Below are 20,516 nucleotides of genomic sequence, written 5' to 3'. Positions count from 1 at the left end.
ACACTGTCAATGCAACATCTCATCATGGGAATTTCTTAAACATGGCACTTAAACTCTTCACTTCAGCCAGTGGATGAAGCTACTTGATTTGTTGGTAGGACGTCTAAGGTCAAGGTCACTATGATTGCACAAAAATCTTTGTTGCTTTGATTCACGCACAGGTAGTTAGGTAGTTATACACAAATACCTAATTATATGAAACGTTGAAGTCATGACATTTTATATGCGCTTCTTAATGCTCCAAAAAAAAACCCAAAAAACCCACTTTTCTGTCACATACAGTGTAATGTCAGTGTTACACCTTCAGTTAATGTTTTACATTAAGCAGCAGTTGTATAGTAGAGGGGATGCTATCACTGTTGCCCCTCTGTAAGGGAAGGTCCCACCTACTGGTACACTCTTAATCCTGTACTTATATCACAAAAATCTGTTTGGAAAAAAAATTGCTTTGAAAATCTCTTTAGACGCTCCTTTTACTGTATCCCCCAATCGGCCAATTTGAGTTCTGAGGGAACCTGTGGGCACCAGAGTGAGTGCACCAGGTGAAAATGAGGTTTTTTGTGAGGGGGAGGGAGTGAGGTAGAAAACCAAGAGGGGAAGAAAAACACATCTCAAGCACATTTCCTCTGCCGAGCAACGATAATACAGTTTTACAGAAGCCTGTCCAAACTGAATGAGGGCAGGTGGCTTCACTATCAGGCAGATGAAGTGATGTCCAATCAATTTACTTAATTGATTATCATTTGCTATCTATTTTTGGCCAAAACAACTTATTGAAGTTTAATAAACATCCGTTTGGAAAATCATCTACACTTTGTGATGCATTTGCTTTGAATCCAATATCTCACTGTCACACCTTTGGAAAAGAAGAGCTGAAAATCAAGTGTGATTAGTCTGCTCAGTTGCTGAAAATGTACTGTTCAAGCCTCACAGGCTGGTGTAGCCAGAACTGAAAGTCGAACTCTTTCTTTTCTGTGCTAGCATGTTAAAAGACTCAGGGGTGTAATTGCAGCAGGATTCACTTTGAAGATTACACCTGCTTATGCTGAGTTGTCTGAACAGAATCATACCGATGAGATGCTCCTGACAGCAAGACGCGCCGCAGCTTTTCATGGCTGCTACACAGCCATCAACCAAGTAGTCAAAATCTTCCGGGAAAATGGAACAAGATTTTTCTTCTTGGCAGCTTTGAGTGCTTTTGTTGGAGAGTGTCTGACAAATTCAGGGGTACTTAAGTACCACTTCATCCTTTTTGGACACGGTTGTTTCAGCTGCTGAGGAGAGCTCCTGTCTAGAGACAACATCATCATGAATTATCTAGGCTTTTTTTTTAATTTAAGAAAAAACTCTTTGAAAACTCCTTATATACTCCCAAGATGAGAAGAAGCACAGGGAAAAATCTCAAGGTATTTGATGCTTAGTTCCTCATTTTATCACATGAAAGGAAGCAATCTAGAAATAGCAGCACTTACCTTTAAGCATCTTGATGAAAACTAATAAAAGTGATCAAAAATGTTGCTTGAATATATATTAATGTATTCATAGGGCTCATTCCCTTGAGGCCTCACTTACTTGTACCCATTTAAGTCTTTAACGTCTGATTCAAATGAGTTTTTTCTTATATAATTATATAAATGTAACTATCTACCTTCCATGTAGCTTCATCACATCCAGCAGTCTCACTTGGTGTTGTCTTCAACTTAACCCCAGTAGAAATCTGGCGAGGTCTTACCTGCATCACCCTCTTCAAAGGGAACTCTTTGGGGATATTTAAGTGCTCCATCGTCGCTGGCCCAGAATGCAATTCTTTTTCACAAAATCCATTAGAGGACACTGCTCTTTTCTGCCTCCCTCTCCTCTGCTCGAGGTTGTGCCTTGTTCCTCTGTCAGAAGTGGTGAGATTAGATTTGAAAACACACTTTACAATCTTTCTAACCTCTCAACCGGTGTCAGATGGACAGAGTTTGCCATGTCATGGAAGAAAAGCATTTGAAGAGATTGACACTGATGAATTGTGACATATTTAACTTATTCCTATCAACCTCTTTGTACTGTAATGGCCATCTGTATTTCTTCTTGTTTATCGTCCTTTATAACTCTGTACCTTTGCCTCTTCTACACCTGCCTCAGGTTTATCACCAAGTAAGCCGTGTCTAGTATGAACGCAGAGGTCCAGTAGCCAATTCAGTGATTGCAAATAATGCTGTGTTCTGTCAATATAAAGTATTGTGTTAATACTTCTGGCTTGTTTATCCTGCCGTGCGTTTATTCAGTCCTGAAGCCTGTGCCCCTTCAACACAGTAAATTGGTTCCACACTATCTGCATCAGGTCTGTCCACTCTTGGAAAACAGATTTCCTTCAAGATTTCTTCTCCTTTGACTACTCCGCTGGCGAGTCATGAGGTCAGAGGGTCGTTGAGGTGCAGTCATAACCCGATGAGGTCACTCTCATGCAAGATCACACCGGAATCCAGGGAAAAGCTCACTGCAAGAACCTTTGATTCCCTTGTATCACCATAGCGAGAAGGTTGGAAAACAATTCACAATGAGAAGCACATAATTTCAGTTTGGCTGGAATGTTTTAACACAAGGAGCAACAGCAATCTAGCACTCTCAAGGCACTGATGAGCAGCAAAACAGGTGAACCACAAAAAAACAAAATCATGATCTGTCACACCAGATCGTTTGTTACACAGAGCCATCTGGGATGTCCTCCATAGAAACCATTTAGACAAGGGCAGGCCGTGTCAGGAAAGACTCAGAAGATGATCGGATGAACCATCCGTCTATCAAAGTCTACCAGGGCTTGACTTCAAGCTGAAAGGGACCATGGCAGGTGGGTGCAGTGTCTGGATGGACTGTTTTTATCCACATAACAAAGTGACTTGCAACTTTAGAAAGTCCGTCACCCAAAGGCGGTTGGTGAAGTCTGCCACATTGTGTTTACACCACGAACCCGAACATTCGGAGAACACACAGTTCTTTTGTCCTAGCAAATTTCATCAACATTTTCGTAGTTACCCAGTGATGAAAACATCACCTCCTTGGCAGAAGTAATGAACTAAAGGGCTCCGTTAAGGAGAGATGACATCATCAGGTGCAAATCAAATCTATTCCAAAATCTAATCAATTTCTTGTGTCACGCTACCAAATTTAATCCAAACCCGCCCACAACTTTTTGAGTTACCTTGCTAACAGACAAATAGTGATCACATTACCTCGTCCCGCTAAGAGGACCCAGTTTACTTTGATTCAAACCGCCCTCCTCCCCAGCTGTACACCCATGATATCATTACAGCCTTTTCTCATAATTTCTACGGCTCTGTGAAATATAAGACCCCAAACAAGCATTTAGAAAAGTGACATTAGATATTTCACTTGAGTGGCCACACTCAGTGGATTTGCTCAGGGACGGGAGAAATACATTCATGTTATACTTTTGTGTGAGTCCTGACAGTTTCAACCTTTGAGAGAATTAAGAAAAACAGAGAGTCTAACATGAATTCTATTAGCAATCTCAAATCCAATTTTACACAATTCTGCTCTGTCAGGGGATAAACTTTTTCCTCTTTGTTTTTAGCAGTAATGCTACCTGCAGGGGGTCGCTATGCCTCTGTGGTCATAAGGAGCTCTTAATGGTGCAAGTAAAGGTTGAGGACGGAGAGTTTGGTGGATGGTAGTTATTATAGGATGTTATGTCCTTATAATGAGATTTCAACGTTTCGTATGTGACGCAAAGAAGCTACGCAGTGGGAGAATACTGCCATGCTCTTGCCGTGTGCTTATAAGACAAGAATGTTATTCGACCAGTTAAATGATTACAAATGTCCTTTACGAAAATGGCATTTACTAATTCCTTCCACTCCACTCATTTCCACCCGGCTGTTACAGCAGGATTAACTTGTCATTTATTGGGATGAGAGAGAAAACAAGCTCAACGTTGACTGGAGAGAGTAAACAGGGAGGGAAGCAGTGTGGGAGGAGGAGGAGGAGGAGGAGGGTGATGCAGTTTCATGATTGATTACACATCCATCGCAGTCATATCTTGCTGACTTGACAGTTCAGGCTAAAGATGCTTTAGGTTTATTCATACACATGCTTTGTTTTCATGGTCAGTGGATAACTACTTTTGTCAAACGTGATTTATCGTGTCAGTCACTGTTCTGCAGAAACACAAATTAAACTCGTGAGTCATTCGAATTGAAATGTACAAACAATAGTTTATAGATCTTGGAAGCATTTTGATGAGCCAGGGTTGTGGTGTCTGGCTATGTGAGGTAGGTGGGTTGTGTTGGGTCATGATAAACATACATGCCACTCGCTAGGAGCTCCCTAGTGACATTTTGTTGGGAGTGTCAGTAAAGAGAACACTCTGACATAGTGCATTAAAACATATCATTTTCAGCTTTGAAAATAATGTTCGGATCTGAGTGGAACTCAAAGGGGGGGGGGTAAAAATGCAAATTATATTTAATGAAAGTCAAGACAAAGTTGATTTAAGAAAAAGGAAATCAGATAAAAGTACAGTGATGTGTCTGTGCTGGAGAAACTGTCACTTCTTCCCATGGAGTGAAATTAATCGCTTTGTCAGGAAACATCACAAGACAGAATTTGCACTTTTTAAGTCGGATTTGACAGAAAAATAAACTAGGAACCAGAATTGCTGTATTAAATATATGTCATAATTCAAACCATCACTTTTACAACTACAGCAGACTAGATTAACATCTTCTGGGTGGTTGGATGCTCTTGAGAAGCTGTGTGCGCGTCTATTAAATCCAACGTGTCTGCTCTTGCCCGCCTACGATGCACACAGCAGACTGCAGCGAATGAAGAACATCTCCTTCTGGATGCCTGTCCACAGAAGCGGAATATGACAGAAACCTTTGTCGTTCCAAACAGAGGATTTCTGCTGATATTTTTGAGTGAGTTGAGGTGGATAGAAAAGAAAGAAAAAAGGAAAGCAATAAAAAAGGAAGGGTGTTGTATCAACGCTCTGTCGTCTTTCAGCTCAGTAATAGTCTGCTTCAATCCAGTGGACATTTTGTGGAGCTCAGACAGATGCAGGAAACTGATCATCCTGATCTCAGGGTCGTTAATTATTCGGTGTACTTCAACACCGTTGATAAGGTATCTTTAACTAATGGATGCATTATTGGTTTTGTAGTAGTAAAAGGCAATAACAAGTGAAATAACGAATGGCAGCGCAAAGTTGGGTGCAAAGGGGGAAACATAGGACCAGGTTAGACCTGATCTCAGCCCTCAATGACACTGTGACAACAACTACCGATGAGTAGCAATGGATACAAATAACAGAAATATTGAGGAAATACAACCACAGCCTGGAATAATGACGGCCATCTGTCAGTGACAAGCGAAGGACCTAAAATCTTGCTGCTTTTTGCTTGTTTTTATTTGTTAAAATATCTTTCAAAAAACAAGAATCTCAAACATCATCTATCATGTTGGGTTTGTCTGTGAGTTGCTCGGAGTGTTACAGCTCACCAACGTCAGGGACATTTTGCCTTCGTTGTGGACAAGGTGTTGCACTGAATACGCCGTTCATCCATGCTCCTGCATGGTTGCACTGAACCACAGCAAGGTTCAGATTATACTGGGTGATGCACGCCAAAGTTCACTAGTGGACATTTTGGAATGGTTTGCTGTTTAGTTGTAAGTCTCCATTAACTTAACAATATACGGCTTTTTTTCTCTGGAGTCACCAAGAAATAATACAGGGAGGAAAAAATATAACACACACACACATAAGTGTGAATAACTAAAAGGCAAGTTACACTTAAAACTTTAATTGACAGGTACGGGGCCATTACATCAATAAAACCTCGGAAAATTTCAATTAAAACAGAAATTTAAAACCAGCTGAAGTGCTCCTAAGACGCCGTAACTGTGAATGATGGCAACATATAGAATATTGACTGCTCGTGCTCATTTAACATGAAAGAGCAATATTCATCGTGTTGGATTTGTGCCTCCAGTGTAGCTGCCGCTTTAATGTAAAGTATTTGATGTATTTGGAGTGCTGAGGGTAAGTGGTTCTTGGCAGGAACATTAAGTGTATACCTCAAAAGTAAATCAAAATGTTTTTATTATTGCATCTCCCCTGCTATTCTGCCAGAAATATGCAGTTTCCATTGTGAATCCAACTTAAAGTGCTGGATTTGATAAACAACTCCATTGCTGCTGATAAAAAGAACACGCTGTTTTTCTGTGATTTAACAACTATTACCTATCAGAGCCTCTGAAGCCAGACCTAAAGATAACACTGCTTTCCACCAGTTGATAAAAATCTGGTGTTTTCATGTAGGGAAGGGGAATTGCAGTGTCAGTGGTTGCGCAGGTTAATTGGTGCAAATTTCATCCATATTCCCTTCAGTCGGCTTGAAGGCCCAGCATGAGGAGGTTGCTGTCTTCCTGCTGCTACTTTAGCTGAACTTAAGAATGGTGTCCAGCACAACAGCGCAATAAGACGTATCTATTATTCCTGCATGACTCAGGAGAATCAGACTTCCGAGACCAGAAAACTTAAAAGGAGCAAGTGGAGTACATATGCTTTGTTGGATGATTAATATTTTTTTTAATCTAAAAATTAAAACTGATTAAAACTGTTTTTCTTATCTAAATGTGTGGAAAAGCCAATTAAAAACTTATCAGAATGGAAGTCTGGTATAAAACCTTTGGTCTAACCTTCGGTCTGCATCTGTATCCTTTTCACATTCTTGCTTTCTTGTGCTGTAGTCGTGGATATGCAGATGCTCTGTGTTGCTGTGCTTTTTGCTGGTGACCTTGGTGAAAATGGGTTGGTTTTTTTTAAGCGGGAGCGCCTTTCCCGTTGTTAGTGTTTGCAGTCGGGCATCTCTTTGTGTTCCCCTGTGTTTCTGTTGCTTTGGTCTTTGTGTTGCAGGAGGTTTTTGCTGCCTGCACCTTCGGTGTTTGACCTTTGCTGGTGAATGGTTGGGCTATTCTGTTTTCTTCAGCAGGTGGGGCTTATAATTTACTACTCGTGAACAATGAGAAACAGTTCAGAAAAGGCTCCATACTGGCCCCCTCCTTGAGTGTCTGAGAGCAGTTAAGAGCAGGGGTCTTGTCATTTGCTGATTGCTGTCTTCGCCACAACAAAATCAAACTGAAGTGTTGATGTTCAGCACACATCCTCCCCTTCTCGTTTTCATTTTCCTTTTTAGTTTTCCAAGTTCTGGTTTCGTTTAACCTCACTAGCCACAGTACAAATTAGCTTCAATACCTATTTTTAGACACAAACCTACAATAAACTGAAAGCTGTTCTTGAAACATTTGCAGTACATGCATGATTTCAGTCTGAAAGGTAACACTGATCTTCTTTGTCCAACATTTTCCGACTTCCTGAAATAAGGTCAATGTCCATGTAAGCAAAAATCTGATTTTACCACGATGTACATTAGCTTCAACATTCCATCACGGCTGTGTCTAAATATCACTCGAATGAATCACTCTCTAGGATTACATGAATATAGCACGTCTTGGTGTGAATATGTGACTTGATCTGGAGTGTCTGGACCTTGACAATGTAACAAAATCATTGATGAGCCCTGGATTAACTATTAAGCCTTGCTGGTCCGATTATAATCATCCTGTGTTTTATCGACTGTTAAGTACCTGATCAATGTGCTTATTGCACCCGCTCTTCAGGTTGCATCTTGAAATGGGGGAGTACAGGTAGTTCAGCTATTAAGTTCGGTGAGGAGTCGTTTGGGATTTTCAAACATTACCAAAGAGGATTGGCAATTCTTTTGCCATGGGCAGACAGAATCTTAGCTTTGGACTCTTCCTGCTATGTGAAAATAAGAGCTTCATTATTTATCAGCAAAAAAATAAATTAGATGCCTAAATCCAATCCTCACATTAATCCCTTGTTAAACAAAAGTGTTTACTTAACGAGCATATTAATATTTCCATGTGTCAAAACAAGCAACAGACATGCATAGCAGGCTACAGTTCTTGTTAATCCCATAAAATTCAATTTTTACTTTATCCAACACACCTAAACCGTCCAAATTAAGGTAATATGGAATTATGACAATAGCGAATGACCCTCATTCATTCATATCCAATGATGCAGTGCGCTGGTAGGGTAGGTCAGCTCCTAGTCATTTACAAGCAGATCAGACAGATCCACTGCACACCAACACTTCAAATACCCTGTTTGCTGTTGTGGAGCTGTTCCCCTTCTCATTTAGTCAAATTTTCATTAAAATCATAAAGAGATGTTTCATGTATTTCTGCTCTTTGACATTATGTATTGTAGACAAATTTATATACTGTATATATTTGCTTAAACTGTAGTTAAATTTATACATACATTCACTTAAAATAGAGTGCAGGAAACACAAGGCAGTTGTAATAAAGATGTTTCTGTGGCAGTTCCCAAAGAGGTAGAAAATGTTCCAACTCTGTATTTAGTTCATCAATGTACTTCTTTAGTGTTAGTAACGGTACCGGGATCTCCTGCTTATGCATCCCAGGCAGAATCGATGACTTAGCTGCAAGTCACCTTATTTGACCTCGTGAACATCTGGAAGTAGTAAAAGGTGTTTTACAGAGGGGTCCCACAAATCTCCAAAGCACCAGGATTAGTTGGTGCCGTTGCAACTCCAGGAAGGAACTTATAAATACTGGAGACAACACAGATAGACATTCCAAGATATAAGACAACAGAAAAACACTTACTATCAGCAGTGAAGCACAGACCAGACTGTTTAAGAGTGGACACAGGTGAAAAGGTCACAACAGGGAATAGCGGGAGTGTAGCTCATGCTAGCATCACTCCCTCAAGCTAATTAAGTCAGAACAGAGTCCACAAGAATTTCTATGGTAGGATGAGGCCGTGAACGATAAGAGCATGGCCGTAAATCGGAAAGAGGTTTATATCTTCACAGCTGCAACAACAAGGCCACGATGGACCAGAAGGGACTGGCATGGGGTCAGACAGAAGATCCTGCAACAGACATGAAGATCAAAAATACACACTTGCACGCAGAAGCGATCACATAAGCACCTCCCCTGTAACACATAAAACTGGAGAAGATAGTTAGATCGTTGGACTTCTTGCCCCAACGCCAGGGACGACGCATCTGCGTATGCTGACTCCAGCATAGGGGAAGACCATCTCCAGAGCTCTGTATTCTTTCCTGTTAATCTGAATAAATTCTTTTGAACCAACTGGAAGGTGTCCTCTCCGGATTTTGAACAGCGCAATACATATACTCTGTGGGTCCTTCTGATTGATTAATGACGACTTGTTGAAAAATTCCTACAGTATACAGGGGGCAACTACAATAGCAACATTATTCATAATTTAAGCTCAAGAGGACATGATTGCAATGGGACACTGATTTTCATCCCTCATCTCCAAAAGGCTTCACAGGAGCATGACGGAATTTGAGAAAAGAAAGTGTCACTAGCTTGGTAGCACTGCTTCCACGTGCTCAAGGCTAGCACTGACCTCTCAGTAAAGACAGAAGAGGACATTTATGGAGGAAGCTTAGAAGAGAGAATATTGTGTAACAAGGAGGCAAGTGGAACCAAATACAGGAATTAGCAGCTGAAGCAAGCAGGAAGCGAGGAGCCTGAGGGGCTTTGGAAAACCAAAAAGAACCTGCAGAGGTTATAGGCAGCAAAAAGAAAAGCAGAACAAAATTGAAGACAGGACAGAACAGACTTGCATCGTGAACAGGCAGACAGACAAACAGGAGAGCTGGTAAAAAACAAACCAAAATACAAACACAACAGGAAAAAGGTGAGAGAACGCGAGGACTGGGAGTAGTTGATTGGATGAAAAACAGTAGGAGCACAGGTGGGGCTGACAAGGACTGAAGAACATACAAGACACAGGTGTTCTCACAAAAAATGAGGGATAGAAGGACAGAAGTTTAATCACCCAAGACAAAAGATGGAAATGCGTTTCAGAATAAAACAATATTCAACCGCATAATCGCACATAAGACTGGAATAAACACCAAAAATGAAACCAGGAACAATACAAAAAAACAAAACTGAAGAGTCCAACACTGTGTCCACGACTACAAAGAATCCACAATCAAAACCAAACAAAATGCGACCCTCACCTCCTGCTGGTCACTCAGCTGATGCAACGCTCCCGATCAGCGATCTCATTTAATCATACATGAGTTAGTAGTCCAGATCGATCCGCCTGACATCGGTCAGGGCATGTTGACACATTCTGGTTCTCTGTGTACCAGTTGTTCACTTCAAATCATGTTACAATTGTGCAGTCATCGGTTTTCTCAAATTAACAGTGTGCATCACCCACAGTATACATAGCGCCATACTTCTGTTAGTTGCACTTGTTACGATGATTCCCATAGTGAAAAATCTGTGTAATTCATAAATGTGCAGTTTTATCTGTCTAACAACGATGGATCTCCTGAGAGACCCTCCCATGAGCCGTACTGAGGTCAACAGGATCCTCTAGGAATGGTGGTGATTTTATAAAGTATAGGTCAGTATTTAGATATTTTGTAAAAACCCTCTTATCTTACCTCTTACCCTGCTCTGTTGCAAGCTAGACCTGCAGCATAAGTTACCATGGTGACATGTTCCACTGAAGGGTCAACTGCCTTCGCAGTACAGAAAACCACAGGGTGACATTTGCTCGCCCACCCTCCAATCCTGCTTTATAGTACAAGGCCCAGGTCATCCCTGATGTGGATACGGGCTCACTTGTTATCATGCTGTGGTCTCAGTTTCCCACAGACATTTAAATAGCTTCATACAAAAATGAATCAGCCATTAACAAGGTGGCAATCGCCTGTGTGGTCAGATTCTCTCCCCTCAATGATGTTCAGCTTCCAGGATGGGTTTATTCTCTCTTTCACCCTTTTCTGACACTCTGACACTGATGGAGAGAGTATTGACAGCATCTCTCGGTCGAACAATGTTGTAAGTAATGGCCGTGAATTGTTGGAGCGTGTCGAGCACAGAAAGACAATAGATTACATTATGGTACGCAGGAGTCGAGGCCAGCTGGATGCCAGCTCATCAATGCACGGAGGCCATAAATGACAATGGCTGCGATGTGGGAGGAAACAGGGAATGAATGTCACATCGCACAGCCTACCCAGTAATTTCCAGATGGTGAAATTGTCTCTATCTCTAATCTTGACAGCAGTGGCTTGACAGACATTTGGTATAGCAGCATGTTTTGGAGGTGTTGTTGGAGGATTGTGATTAAATGTTCTGCAGCTTATTGTCGAGGGGAGACCTGTTAGCACTTGATGGATTCCTATCATTCATTGAACCTTGACAGATGCTATACCTGAATGTCACATGCTGATTGCATTCAGGCTGCAGCTTCTTCACATTCGACCTCTGTACAGCAGTTACCTACCGGTGTGGGGATGCTCCTTGTTGCTAACGCTCAGGGGAAACAAAGCAGCACATGGAGATAAACCAATTAAAATCTGCATCACTATAACACATCGACTCTGCATTGATTTATTTTTTATAGAGTATGTTTTTTTTAAAAGGTGCAACATTCACAGGTACATATTCCCCTAATGATTTCTCAGTAATTTATTCAGAATGTTCCTGAAAGAGTCACGTATTTTGTTCATAATGGGGGAAAATCGAGACAGTTCGATCACTCATGAAACCTCATGTAAGACTGCGCCAAAGCTTCCACGTGAATTCAGTATTTTTTTTTTCAAATGGCCAGCAGGGGACTTCATCAATTGCAGAAAGAAGTGACACTCTACACGTTGGTGAGAAAATTACCCTAATTTTAATTGAAACACCTCAATCAGGCCGATCTCCCCCTAACTGCAAACATCGCTGCGATCACCGCAGTGCCAGGCTCTAGCTGCACAGGTATGGTTTAGACGAGTGCAGCCACGGTGACGAGAGACAAAAAAAAATGTCACAAGTAACCACCATGAAAGTTGTGTCATGTCTGTGTGTACACATTGTATTCACCTCTGTGGTTTATTTATTTCTTAAAGTCTTTTGAGATGTTTTATTTTCTGATGATAAAAATCTAATTCAATGTTTCTATTCAAGAAACTTCCAAAATGATTGCTAGTAAATCAGTGGCAGAGTAGGACCTGGGGAATAACGACCACCTGATACTTGAAGATTTTGGTACATTTTTCTGCTAATTAGTGTCTTTTGACTTTACTAATATTTAAAAAAAACTGTTTTCTTTTCACCCTAAATAATAATAAACATTTCCTGATATTTAAAGAAAAAGTGGAAGAGATGGAAATTCTCACATAAAAAAAAAAAAAGCAACCCCAGAAAGCTTTTGGAATTTCAAAGATTAATTTAAAACGTAACCACATAAGCTCTCCCGTCACGGATATTTTTTGCGGTCAGGAACTCATCAAGACAACTGATTTTTACAATATATTTAATTAGATTTTTTTTTTCTTACAAAACAATTCCCCCATAAACCAGAACACACAAAATGCATAAAGAAAACTGTACAGTCAGTTTTGTCATGTCGGAAGGTGTTCTAAACATGAACAACGTTATCTACAACAGTGGTTCCTATCAATGTCTATCACACCAAGCGGTTCAGCTCTGCAGGCCCTTACTGGAGGGTTAAAGGAGAGGTACAGAAGTGGTCATGTGACACTGAAGGCAGATTCAAACAAACAACACGAGCTAGCCAATGATGAAGCTCAGGAGCAGTCTCTTTGTTCTTGCTCTCCTTGGCTCTAGTAGCGATGTCACACTGCTGAATCAACCTTAAAGAGATACGCTGATAGACGTGACGATGGGAGGGCAGAAAGGTGACTTTTACACAAGCAACTGTAAACTGTATGTGACTGTGAGAAATCACTGAGAGGTCAATGATAGTCATGTTGAAGATCTATTTCAAATACATGCATGTCTGAAGGTTACTCGTTAACTGGGGAGTGATTTTTGGACAGAATAAAGAGGGTAAATCCTTTAACCAAGAGTTTTCACTTGATACTGTGAGAAAACTGGGCGACCAATTTCCTTTCAAATAATATTAATATATGTCCGACATTATATTTCTATCCTCAGTGCAACAGTGGTCTACATTTTCAACATCATTAACCTTCAAAAAGTTCATCAAACAAGCCTAAACGCCAGAATGGTTTCCACGGCAGATTAGCAGCAAATATCTAAATCACAAACAAGAATAAAAAACCCTGCCTGTGTTTACTTTTTCTTTTATTACACTACTTAGTCTCTACCCTACACATTGCATCGCATCGGGGAGTTACAGGCACAACTACGCATCAGAAAATGATTAATAGTTAATTTGGGCTGCTGTTTGTTCCTGGGAGAAACACATGAACAGGTATAGACTCCATCCACAGTGCTCCAGCTGGATTTACTCACTTTATTTACAAGATTCCAACTACAAGATAAAGTTTTGACATCTTGGTCTCTGGAATATCCTGGGCTTCAGAGATGAATGTGAGTACAGACTTACATCCATTTTCTATACCGCTTATCCATTATGGGTTGGGGGGGGGGGGGGATGGGTGGCTGCAGCCTATCCCAGCTGGCATTGGGCGAGAGGCGGGGTTCACCCTGGATGGGTCGCCAATCTGTTTCAGTAGCAATTAGGGGTTCAGTATCTTGCTCAAGGGTACTTGGACATGGTCACCAGGGGAAGTGAGGATCGAACCAGCGACCCTTCGGTTGCTAGACAGCCACTCTACCTCTGAGCCATGCCGCCCCGAGTACAAACTTACTTCTTTCAAACATTTTTGACCTTTCAAAAAAAGAAAAAAGGGCAAGAACTGCAAAAAATGAACGGCTGTGAGTATTTGTATAGTGATTCTAGAAGTTCAAGTGGGCATCGCTGGAGTCTTTTCAATCACAATTTCTTCTCTCCATGAAATGACAGCACATTACAGAGACTTTTTTTTTTTTTTTTTTAAGAAATCTTAGTGTTTGGCTAATTTCATGATATTCTAATTTGACAATGTAATGTCCTGGTGTATCTTGTTTTTGGACATAGACTGCTTCAAACAGTGGATGTAGTTTCCAGGCCTGAAAAGTGAAGCCAGTGTGGAAACCAGCTTTCTTTGAACAGCTAACAGGAGACACTGGTTGTAAACTCAATGAAGATATAAACCTACTTCTCGCACATTTGAATCCCTCACTTAATTATATCCTGAGTTTAGCTGCTCGTTTCAAGTCTTATTCCAATTTTTTTTTTTCTTCAAGCCATGGTGTTCAGTAGAGAAGCTCATTTAAATTTTTCTTAGACAAGCCGACTGTCTGAAAATCCTAGGAATACATCTTAAGTTGCTATTTCTCCCTTCATGTTTTCCTCATAAATGGCTTATGTGGGGAGAATACAAATCTTGCCTGCCATGAAAATCAATTTATTGAAAAATAGCTCTGTATTAAAAGGTATAATTTAACCTGCATCAGAAATAAAAATGCAGATGGTGGATGACGCTGCAAAAAACTTTCACTCTGTGTTAAGCACAGAGAGGTGCTATAAACTGTGATGAGAAAAAAGGAAAATGAAAGCCATTGCACCAAGACTTTCCCGCTTTTTAGCCCAGTATCTAAAGACCAAGGTAAATAAGTGGAAAGAACTTAAACACTAGAGTTCCAGTAATTCTGATCCTATTATTGCATTTGCAGTGAAGCAGCAGCACTATCTTGATGCTAATGTATCATCAACATGATGATTAGTGCAAATAGCAAAAGCAAATTACAAAGAAGATGCTGCTGTTCAACCGCGCAGAAAATAGTTTGACAGAGGAAGAGTTGCTGGTGTTGATTCAGTTTTAGCCTTGAGGCTGATAATCTCAGGTTTTTCAAAAGTATTTATATAACCTTTATCAATAATGAAAATGTCAGGCAAGCCGCACATTTATAATACAGTTCATAGTACAATGTATAATAATTTTAGTCCTGGAAAGAGGAAACATGTTCAATGCAGTATGTACTGCTGATGGTTGTAAAAATAGATCCTCTTTTGTGAAACAGGCTGCCGCGTGGGTGTCATATACAAATTAATACTTGCTATCAAATACAAATATATCTGCTTTGTGCTACAGCCCTAAGAGTCAATAATTGACAGGCGTAAGGGTCCGATCTTGATGCACGGCTCTTCGGGAGGGCATACAAATGCTCACAGCCAGTCAGATCGCTAAGTTGATGCCACTTCGGCTCTGCCTCAGCATGTAGGGCAGCGTAAACCAGAGTCATCACCCTGAGGGAATCTGCTAAGTGGCATTTTCAGGCTCTACAGCACAGAGTTGTGCTGCAGGCATGGAATAAAATGTGTGAGAGACAGCAGGGGTGTGGGGGCGTGGGATAGGATATAGCATTGCAAGAGACCACAAGATGTACTGTTCATTTCTGGTTAGGCTTCCTTTGTGACCGTAACATCAATTGTTAACGACTAATGGACCAATCAGACTCTTTGGATAGACAATGTAAATAGAGGGTATTACATATGTGCATAAAGCCAACTTGCGTTAGCACGAGAAGAATGAAAGTTTTCAGAGGGAGGATACACCTTTGAAAGGACTCACATACACTAAATGCAGACAGGACAGACAGACATTTTGTGGTGATTATATGCAGCACTGGTGAAAACGACCAACATCGTTGAGAGAGATAAACAAAATCGGAAAGCTTTTTACTCTAAAAAAAGTGAGCATTGTGCATAGTTCATAGTTTATTAGTAACCACTCTTTAGGTACCTATTTGCTGTGATAACATGGAAGGAAGTGCAATAATGTACAATTCTGTATAGTTAAGTGCACATAGATCACTGTTGCACTGAACGGCATTGACACTTTCTCCCAATAAAAATATCACAACAGGGTGTAATGTTTTCTCTATTTTAAGTGTACTTTTGTTACAATAAACCCAGACATGAATCCCTCTCGCTCAGTCCCAGGGTTGAGTCCACAACTTATGTTCACATAAATCTTTAGAATAGGTAATTGGGCCTGATATTTCCTTTTTTCATTAATGTCCTAATGATACATTTCCTGTTTTCTTTTCTTCCTTTTTCACTCATACCTCACCGACCCAGACAACTGTGTTCCCTCGCTTGATGTCTGAAACCTCGCAGTGCGGCGTTCTTTGTTTGCCGTTCAGGATAAAGAGGGATTCGGCTGACGGTGTCACGAGATACTGTCCAAACAAGCCGCTAGAGACCACTACTCTGTTGGAGCCTCCCCAAGGCCAGGTATGAGGGGCCAGAGGCTCCTTGAGGCTCCGCAGAACCTCGCTGCGACCTGAGGATAGATCAGCAAATAGCAGGTCCGTGCCTGAGCCTGAGGTGGCCACCACCACGTGCTGATTGGACTCTGTGAAAGAGGGCTGGAATACCAGATCAGAGACAGCTACAGGATTGTCCATTTCCTGGTTCAGGCCCAGATCCCCCTGGAACGATACTGTCTGTACTGTCAGCTTTGAGCTATGCTGGTCAGGTGTCACTATGTAGCGGCCGTCTGGGGACACAAAGGCCTGTCCGGTGATATTTAGGTTCGGACCGATCACGGCGTCCGTTACACTGTCGATGAGGAGCTGGGGGGGGCCATGCTGGTGGCTTTTCCTCTGACACTGGACAAAGTAGAAGCCGCTCAGATGTGTGTAGGCCATGCTGACGGGTATACAGCTGTAGTTCTTCAGACTTATTGTCTTGACGCGGTGGAAAGTCTCCAGGTCAATCTTGTGCACGGCAGGTTCATTTTTGAGGAAGACAAAGGCAAACCTAAATTGACAAAGTTCAAAAGAAAGGTTAATAGCTTTTCTAGATTTTCGTGGGCAGTGATTAATATACATCAGGATTCTCATTAGAATTCTCATTTGCTCTTTTCGCCTTTACCTAAGAACGGCGGCTGTGATGGGAGCCCAATGAGGTCACTTGAGTTTTAAAGTCAGAGGTGGCTGAATCTGTGCATGTGTGTGTGGCTTTTACCTAACATGAGTGATGATGAGGTTGGTCGGAGGAATGAAGAAGTCGTTGACCCTCTGGAAAGTTGTGCGGATGGCGTGATGCACTTCTCCTACACTGGCTTGAGGAATTACCTGGAGAACAACATGAATAACCGTACAATAATATCCACCGATGAGCACCAAAATATAGATGGCAAAATTCTCCACTTCACTGCTTGTTAGTGGAAGATGTAACTCAAAATACTGTAGAGGCTGGTGGGAACATTGCTGCAGAACCAAAGCTTGTCTCGCTTGATGCTTTTAAAAGAAATAATTGCTGTCTGGTGCCACAACACATCTTCCATCTGCGTAAGTTGTGATTCCATTAACATGGTTTGACGCATATTGTGTTAGGGCTTCAGAAAAGCTCCATGTAAATGGAAGAATTTGAAAAAAAAAAAATCAGAACAACACATAAAAAGGAAATGGAAACTTTTTTTTGAATAAGTCCTGACATGGAGAATCTTTAACACCTGATCCAATACTTCCTGTATGAAAGAACAACGTCAACAAACCCTGAAAAGACTTTTCTCCATTTTTTTGCAGTAGAAGGCCAGTATGACCTGTTCTACTCTGTTTCATGGATTTATGGAAAAATTATAGTGTATTGATTCACTGCAGAGTGGTAACCACTGTTGTGATCTGGCGTTGCAGCCTGAGCTTTTTGGTTCTCTCTACAACCCCAGCAGCAGTGTTCTGGATCAGCTGGATCTGTCTGATCGCCGTCCACCGACGGACCATTGCAGCAGTCCAGCCTGCCAGAAATAAACGCACGCACACATTCCTCCAGTTCATGTTTAGACATCAAACCTCTGATTCGTGAAACCAGGCTAATGCAGATGATAGCAGCTCAGTTTTTAATTCACTGTTAAGATGAGCATCTACTGCTAAAATAAACCCAAAACAAAACAGAGCATTCTGACATTCGTGATAACCAAACATGTGACCTTTTCAGCTTCATCGAAATGCCCTGCCTGTAAGTAAGATACATGCTCATATCTCAAGTCAAGTCCAGGTGACATCCTCATACATCCTCCAACAGATAAACATCTGCGGTGACCCCGCCTCAGTTCTCTGATAAAGCCTCTCATTCACTGATGGTTGTCTCAGAAGCACATAATAAAAGCCACATCTCTCAACCGCAGCACTGTCAGCACATTTTTTGTTTTGTTTTTTTAGCGCGCGGCGGAAGTGCATCCTGATGTGCTGCCATGTCCGTGACAAATGCTTTATCATGCATGCCTGCGTGATCGGGTCACAGTCAAGGACGAGTGAATTGGTTTATAGGACAGGACATAACGGTATGTGTGTTTACTGTGCATTTCCTAAACTCAACCAGAGAACTTCTCCTTCCAGCTTCTGTAAGACGGACAACTTAAGCGCTCCTGTGTTTAAACAAAGAGTGCATACGTTTTTTTTCCCCATATAAGGAAAGGACTTCATTTGAAATCTGTTCTGGTGTCAAACTGAATATCTATGCAATGCCCAGTGGGGGGGCCAGGCTGCACATTCCTTCCTCAGAGCCACGCAAAGAAATAAAAATAGCAGTTTAAGTTGCAGAGTTATTACTTTTATAACACTGCAGCAATACTCCTCAAAAGCTTTCTTTCTCTCTTGATCCTTCAGACTTTATCTATTTTTAACAAATAGATCCGCCCGTCTCTATCTGCTTGCAAGACATGAAAAGAATCCCCATAAAAACGTGTCATTATAACAGTTGCAGAATACAATGGCGGGAGTTAATGAGGTTCAATGTAGAATTGCTCATGTATTATTAGACAGCTGCTGTGGTCTCCAGGGCTGCAGGTGCTCTCAAATTAATGCCACTGGCTTCCCTTTGTCATCGCTCATCCTTGGATTTCATATTTCACACACTCAGCAACGAGGACCGATTGAGTTTTACTCCGCCGCTGCCTCGCCGGCTGCCCTAATACCTGAGGGGGATTGAATTCTGACTGAGTAGCTTTTCCTTTTCAACAGTGTTCACTCTCGAGAGTCTCGTCTTTTACTTTCTCATCTAACTACGGGACATCCAAATGAGATGGAATTCCTCACATATTTGTATGATTTAGGAAATCCAATAAATCTCACAAGGCATTTTAATATTAGCTTGTAGAGAGTATGCTATGTGGTTCCGGCAACTATGCATCTTTCATATTTTTATAGCGATACTCATCTAGTTGTTTCTGGGGAGCAATAAAGCAGATTATAGATTCCTGCAAAGGGTTGGAGGCTTGTTGCTCAAGCTTGAAAAGATCATAGCATTTAAAATCTTAAATTAAAGCTTTGTGTGTTTTAATACCTTGGGGCCTGCTGTATTGATACATGAATATGAATGAATAAGGACAGATTTTCTGCTTATCAGATCAGATACTTCCCCAGTACACTGATTGAACTTCATTCATTTTGCATTCATTGTGTTTTCAATTGGGCTTCAGCTTTTCTTAGCAGCAGACAAATGTATCAGAAGCAGGCAGAGACGAAAACTGCTAAATGGTCAGATTGTTCTTGTTGTATGGTTTGCAACATGTATAATTAGCCAATCAGCAGGATCTGATGCCTGAGGGGTGCTGAATAGCTCACCCCAAGCGGAGCAATGGCAGTTATTGACAAAGATGAACACGATTACTCAAAGCACAGGCTTTCAGCAACCCCCCCCAAAAGGAGAACTTTAGTGGAGTAGCTACACGTCAAAGAGTTTGACCCGGATCAACCTGATATCAAAATAACAAGATTGGTTAAAATGTCACATCAAGGGCCGGCTTATGGATCACTTAGCCCCTCCTTGATGATGAAGCTTCACGGGGTGTAAAAGCTTCCCGTTAATGACCTTTCAGCACTCCAAAAAGTCATCAGTATGCTTACCACTTTCATTTCTTTTCAGTGGCAATTAAAAAATAAGGTCATAACTGGTTATTTCACAGAGTACTGGCACCCACCGGTTTGTGTTTAGTTGTATCAGGATGGTTACTGGAACTGCCTGAACAGAGTGGCAGCCCCACCTAGACTATTCACTAGCAGGCATCCAGAGAGCTCTCAAAAGATTATGTTAAAGACAGACAAAATAGAGATGTCAATCACAAATAAGACATTGGATAGTAAAAAGTCAAAATTTTGCCCTAGAGGACATTAAAAAAAATTACCATCTAATTTACATTGTAATTTTCAGTCAGCATGGCCAAGTAAAAAAAGCATTATAAATGTAAAAACACATAATACTGGGTTGATGTGTGCGTGCGTGCCATGTGTGCATGTGCGAGCCATGTGTGCATGTGCGAAGAGACAAACAATGTGGCTGTCAGTTCAATATCTCGTTGGCATGCTGTCGAAGGCTGGACTGACAGTCTGAAAGGCCGCGTCTCTCTCTGCGCGGCTGAGATTCCTCCATTTGTCTTCTCTAATGAATTGACAATCACACTCCCTCTGATGTTTACACAGAGATATTGAGCCATCCCACAACTCGGCTGCTTAGAGGTACCTCACACACAGAGTTGAAAACACAAGCCCCCCCCCCCTCACACACAGGTACCTCACACACAGAGTTGAAA

General features: G+C 41.3%; 1 protein-coding gene across 4 annotated transcripts in view; it reads right to left on the bottom strand.

The window, feature by feature from the left end:
• Nucleotides 1–12,442: 12,442 nt before the first annotated feature.
• Nucleotides 12,443–20,516, bottom strand: part of fstl4 (follistatin-like 4) — a 214,138-nt gene continuing 206,064 nt past the window's right edge. For all 4 annotated transcript variants that reach the window (XM_086226465.1, XM_086226466.1, XM_086226463.1 and 1 more), the window contains 2 exons: nucleotides 16,952–17,061; nucleotides 12,443–16,744 (listed from right to left, as the gene is read on the bottom strand). In XM_086226465.1, coding sequence (XP_086082591.1) covers nucleotides 16,042–16,744; nucleotides 16,952–17,061 — 813 coding nt within the window. In that variant the 3' untranslated portion in view covers nucleotides 12,443–16,041. The remainder of the gene's footprint in view (nucleotides 16,745–16,951; nucleotides 17,062–20,516) is intronic.

The sequence above is a fragment of the Aulostomus chinensis genome, chromosome 15, assembly GCF_037954235.1.
Source record: "Aulostomus chinensis isolate RoL2024-O1b breed Wild chromosome 15, RoL_Achi_v1.0, whole genome shotgun sequence".
In the NCBI taxonomy this organism is placed as follows: domain Eukaryota; kingdom Metazoa; phylum Chordata; class Actinopteri; order Syngnathiformes; family Aulostomidae; genus Aulostomus; species Aulostomus chinensis.
The sequence above is the reverse complement of the archived record's forward strand: the minus strand, read 5'-3'. Positions and strand labels throughout refer to the sequence as shown.